A 6000-nucleotide genomic window follows, 5' to 3' on the forward strand; every position below is an offset into this window, starting at 1 on the left:
ACAGATGACATGTAATTCTGCGACAATGCTGCCAGTCTCCATTGCTGCAGCTGAGCTGGGAATGTACCATCTACTGGCTGTTGTAGGTAAAAACTGTTTTCAGGCAATTAAATTCCACCATGCACCCATTCACTTGTGCAGCCCAATGTAGTACTACAGCAGACGATTGAGTGAGATAGAGCGAGTGCAAAAACATCAGAATGTTCTGCTCCCATGTGAACACCTTCTGCATCATGACACACACATCTTCTGGAAAATGAAGCTAGACTGGTTTTTAGAAAAGCTATTATGTAGATTATTTAGGGCACTTTGAGGCAAACTTTTTTCAAGGATTTCAAGGACTTGCAAGGTATGAAAAGTATAAAAATGTCATGTCAGTAGATCTTTAAGAAGCCATTGCAGTAAGTGCACAGTACATAAACTACATTCTTCTATCACTTTTTACATCAGTACACCATGGTGGTCGCAGGAAAACAAGAGGTGGTCGCACACCGAAGGGGCTTCAACCTTATCTCCACAGCGCTTCACATCTTTCATGCAATTTGATGGCTGGGTCTCTCCAAATTTTGTACATTTTTTATGCAAAGATGTTATTTGAGTGCTGTGAAACCAGCCATTAAGAGACCCGTATTTTTCATTCAAGCCTTCTTTCTGGGGTTTTACGTGCCAAAACCAGTTCTGATTATGAGGCACGCTGTAGTGGAAGGCTCCGGATTAATTTTGGCCACCTGGGGTTCTTTAACGTGCACTACAACGCAAGCACACGGGCGTTTCTGCATTTAGCCTCCATCGAAATGCGGCCGCCGCCGCCGCCGGGATTCGATTCAAGCCAGCGATTGTGTAGGTGATTTCAAAGGTGATGCCATAACACAGCAGACCACGACAAGACCACTACGTAAAAAAAGAAAATGACACATCAGTTGCTAGCAATGAACAATCTAAAAGCACTGTTGGAGATATATTTCTCCAAATAGTACCAAGAAATTGGTTTATAGTTTCCTTCCAGTTCTATATCTACCCTATATGTCCATAAAAAATATAGCACTTGATAAGGTCTCTATCTTACAGCAGCAAGATAGAGGCTATCACATTATTAATCATAGTGATCGAAGGAGTGCGGATGGCAAGCCAAGAGGTTTACTTGAAGTTAACATTGCTGAATTCCCAAAGATCTGTTGCTAGCAGTATCTCTCTCACTCTTGATATACAGTCAAACCTAGTTTTAATGACTGTGATAGTACCTTGAAAAGCGGCTTTAAATGAGTACTTCGTTATATTGGAGACTTAGTGTAGTTTAACTCCGATTTGTACAGTAACTCAAATTTGGTTTTTATCTGACAGATTGCTATATGCCGGAATGGTATAAGTGATTTCAACTGTGCCCTATCAGTTCAGGCCCGATTTCCGCCACTGTGGTCCTTTTAAAATTGAAAGTGAGGAAACAATTAGTGGTGGCTACAATGTTATGTTGCTGACTACAGTGTTGCAGCCAGTAGCGGTCCCTAGCAGTAGCAGCCCCTAGCAGCCTACAATGGGACAAAATACCAATACTATGCCACAGCACTGAGATTTTGGTGCACATTAAAGGCTGATTCACACTACGCCAACACAGCACCGATTTTGGTCGGCTGACTATTGACGACAGTGTTTTCCGTCCTGTAAACTGCTGTCATCAGTCGGCAGACCAAAATCGCTCTCATGTCGGCGTAGTGTGAATCAGCCTTTAAGAACCTCAGGTCATCCAGATTAATCCACAGCTTTCCATTACAGACCCCTCCAAAGCCCAAGCATAGCTCCAAAATAAAATCTCGCAAACATTTACCATAAAAGCCAACTTTAGCAACTGGACACAAGCACGATGTTTATGCGCCCAGCCAGCCAATGCATCATTTTGACTGGGAAATGTGAGATGCAAGTCAAACAAGAAAACATGCACAATCACATGACACAGCCTATCTGTGTACAGAACTATATAGTGCAGAACGTGGAGCACTGATTGCACACGTGTATGCTGTTCCCTTTACGTATGCAGCACACTGATAATTTAACACCCAAGAGAATGTTCACCTTTCGAAGGTTACCACCACTGCAGTACTCCATTGCGAGAAATGGCAGGCTTGAAGCAAGCACCAGCAGTGGTTCTGGCACAGGAAGTCCTTTAACAACATTGGGATGGTCCAACTTTTTGAGGATTTCCACTTCTTGAACCCAGCGTTCCCGCAGCTTGTCTGTCATTTCAGCCACGCCTCGCAGGCACTTCTTGAGTGCTATGGTCTCTTCAGTTTTCTAGACACAAGAGCAATGGGGGCAAAAAAAGGTCTTCATTTTTTTTTTTTTTTATAGCCTGGGTCACGACAACTGAATATGCAGCGCCCTTTAAATGGACTGACAGTTTGGATGATGTGTGGTAACATGGGCAGCCATGATATGAGGCCATGAAATTCTAGTTTCTTTTTGATTTTTTTATAGTTCTACATCAACAGACATTCAGAAATGTGTTGGAGACCGAACTATGCTTCTACCTTATTCTACTCAAAAGCTATAGGAAATTTTCATGCTAACAGTAAATCCGTGTGAAATTGAGACTACCAGATTGTAGCGAGAGAGAGTAACTGGTAATATTAATAAAATTAGTCATATTTATAGTGTAATTTGTTATATATGATCGTGACAGTTACAAAATTTATATGCCCAATATGTGATATACTCCTTTATTAAACTGCATTACAATGAAGTGGATAAAATATATAAAGCAATGTTGCTTCTGGTGTCTTTGGTTACTGATGTTGCCCTATGCTTTTACATGAAGCTTAGCACGAAGAAGACACAGGACAAACACCGACCTCCCCCCCCCCCCCTCCCCCAACCCTGTCTTCTTAACTTTTTTTCACAACACAGATCCTGTACATATAGCAACCACTGTGAAGGCATAACACGTATACATCTCATTTTTTGTCTTTTAGACATCTACTAAGCACATACATGCATGTCAACACAGTAATGTACCAAGATAGTATTGCATTTTAGAATCACACAGTGAAACAGAGGCATCACTAATGCATATGATCCCATTTTGTTTAATAAATCCAGCTTCTAAATAATTAAATTACCACAGTAGTTTTATTTCTTGCCTAAATTTCCCATACCAGAAGTCATCGCTCACATCCACAAGCAGAGACAAGCATCATTAAAACTGCACACCATCTTCATCTTTTACACTAAGCCCTTTGCTGCTGCTGTACAAGTTGCCTGGTCGATCATCTGGCATTAGATTCTGTGAAAGTAGCAAGATCAGTACAGATCATCAGTATTTTTGAAGGTATGACATTCCTCACTCAGGACCATTGCCATTGACTGTTGTATTACTATTCGTGCTCATCCCAATGCAGTGCATTTCTGAAAGCACCATCAATATGTACAGATGGTGTGCACTATACCTGTGCTAAGTTTCAGTTTGTTATCCAAATTTTCCTGTCTAAAGCAATCATTTAAAATCACTAAGCAAGATGCAGAGGCTCTGCATAGGGTGGATAACGATGTCACAGATATTGTTGCACAAAGCTCACACTAACTCCTGATGCTGCAAGATTTTGTACAACATGGCCTCACACCTTGAGGCTCACCCAGATGCACTGAGAATACATAGACAAGAAAATTCACTGGAAAAAAAAAGGGGGGGGGGGGGGGGAATGATGCAATGTCCTGATGGTTTCTGAAGAGAGCAATTACATTCCCTATATAGTTACAACAAAGCCCCTGCATGCTAAATGATGTCAACCTAAAAATTGAAAGCACAAGTAGTTGCATAAAGCCCTTGAGCTTCTCCATGAAGTGTTTAGTTGAGAGGTATAAATTATTTATTACACAAAACCTGCAGCAGCCTAAAGGCATTGCAGCAGGGGGAGGAACTAAGTAAAAAGATAGAGAAGACAGTTTCCCTCATTGAACACCAAGTTGAAGGTGACATATTTAGTGAAAAGAATTCAACCACGTGTATACACACTCACACATACACACAATGATAAGAGAGAGAGCAAGAAAATCACCATGCTGAGACGTATTGAGCACGTGCCCCGACCATAAGAAAAAAGCTCAAAAATTCACATCGAAATAGCACTTCATAACTGTTTTCAGTGGCTTGTTCCACCATGATATAATATTTGTGCTTAAAGACCTTCCAAATCTTCATACCATCTCGACGATAGACAAATACAGCATTTGGTGGCAACACATACAGATTGTTTATTCTAAAATCATCAGAGTTAGGTTAAAAGAATATCAATATTTACAATGTAGAGCATTAAAAAAAACAAATTCTCAACCTAAACCTAATTTAATTTGTGACACTTTCAGAGGTTCTGAGCGTTGCTGAAAAACTGGGTAGCAAAATTAATGTTTTTTTTCAGTGAATGTGGCAATGAAGCAGATTGTTGAGAACTTTCATTCTGGCTCTCCAAATAATACCACACAAGCATCCATCTTCACTTGTGTGGCAACAACTGATTGGAGCGATGGGCATTCTGCCAGCTGGAACAAAGGGGCACCGATATCCCTGAAAGTGATTAACCAACAATATGGTTTCTGCGCAAGCCTTTTAACAAACAGTTTTCCCGTACAAAACTAACGCTGTGGCTGAATATGTAATGTTCAATTTTCATTGTGCACCATGTTACAAAACTTACGCGGTGGCTGAATATGTAATGTTTATTTTCCATTGTGCACCATGTCATCCTTGGCCCTGCAAGATTAAACAGGAACTATTTTCCTTCGAGTTTTCTTTTTCTTTCTGAGTCTCCCATGATTAGCATAATTTAGTAGAATTTCTTAATGTTTTTGGCAGGGTAGTTGGTCATGATGCTCTGACATCAACTGTGATGACAAACTATTTAGAAGCATTCCTGCTAGTTTTCAAAAGCAAGAGAGAGAGGGAGAAAAGGTGCGGGCAGCAATAGTAGCCCCTTAGATTTTTAGACCAATTTCACCACCACATATTTTAAGATGAAAAACTAAATAGTATTCAGTCGTGCAAGTACAATGACACGTAAAAACATGGTGACAGCGCTGTAAATTGAAGGAAAGACAGCGTACTGCACGACCTGACGAAAGTTATTGCTGATACTTTACACTACGAAGGCGTTGCGCGTGATCACTACAAATTTCCGTAAGCGGTGCGCAGAACTTGAACTTGCCGTGTTATGCCATAGCGTTATGCATCCAAAGGTGCCCCGGTCCAGGACTTTTCCTTCTGCCCAGCATCCGATGACTAGTTTGTCCTCCTCTGTAGGTTTCACCATATTTTCTATCCAGTCTTCAAACCAAGTGTCAGCATCTGCAGAGGAGCAAATACTTGTCACTTTCAAAAATATACTGCCTGTGCCCAACACCTCGAGCTAAATAAATATACAGCAGACTAGCGACAGTAACACGGCTCAGCCTGCGGGTATTTTTTCAGGAACAATCTTTAGTGTGTTTGTAAAGCGCAACCGCCTTGATAACGTCAAGAACACAGGGCGTACCCAACAGCAGTGCAACGTGAAGATCAAAACAAATAGTACCACCTATGGTACGGCAACGAAAGAAGACGTGTTATCGCGTGTCATTGGCTTCATGACAGCATTAGTCATGGTTACGGCGACGCATAAGTGCTACTGGCGCGCCCACAAATGAAAATCGGCAAACAAAACAATACGCGCGACGTACCCGGCTATTGAGCTGAGAGGGTCCCGATGAGGCTAACTAGGCGGAACGAACACGGAAACCAGCAGCGAAATGACACGCTTTACGTTTTGTGTCACGTGCGACACTGCTTCCGGATCCGGAGCGTTCGTAGCACGCACCCCGGGAGCATTGGCGGGAGTTGCATCACTATGCCTGGACAGTGCCTCCTCTTGCCTGGGACGTTGCTCTTCTTCCCATAGAGAGCTTCCTCACAGAACCATGGAGGAAGGAAAAAAACTGCACGCACAGAACACCCGGCTACGGTGGCCCCTTCTAGACACC

The 6000-nt window shown here is 42.0% G+C and overlaps 1 protein-coding gene across 3 annotated transcripts in view; it reads right to left on the reverse strand.

Annotated features, from left to right (window-relative positions):
• Nucleotides 1-5829, reverse strand: part of LOC119436697 (inhibitor of nuclear factor kappa-B kinase subunit alpha-like) — a 135003-nt gene extending 129174 nt beyond the window's left edge. The window contains exons 1-3 of one of the 3 annotated variants that reach the window (XM_049659705.1): nucleotides 5701-5829; nucleotides 5190-5329; nucleotides 2068-2286 (exon numbers count right to left, since the gene is read on the reverse strand). In XM_049659705.1, coding sequence (XP_049515662.1) covers nucleotides 2068-2286; nucleotides 5190-5294 — 324 coding nt within the window. In that variant the 5' untranslated portion in view covers nucleotides 5295-5329; nucleotides 5701-5829. Of the gene's footprint in view, nucleotides 1-2067; nucleotides 2287-3146; nucleotides 3169-5189; nucleotides 5330-5516; nucleotides 5660-5700 lie in introns of those variants that run through there. The other 2 variants (XM_049659707.1, XM_049659712.1) reach the window with 2 other exon arrangements.
• Between the last annotated feature and the right edge of the window lie 171 nt (nucleotides 5830-6000).

The sequence above is a fragment of the Dermacentor silvarum genome, chromosome 1 (genome assembly GCF_013339745.2).
Source record: "Dermacentor silvarum isolate Dsil-2018 chromosome 1, BIME_Dsil_1.4, whole genome shotgun sequence".
Lineage (NCBI taxonomy): Eukaryota > Metazoa > Arthropoda > Arachnida > Ixodida > Ixodidae > Dermacentor > Dermacentor silvarum.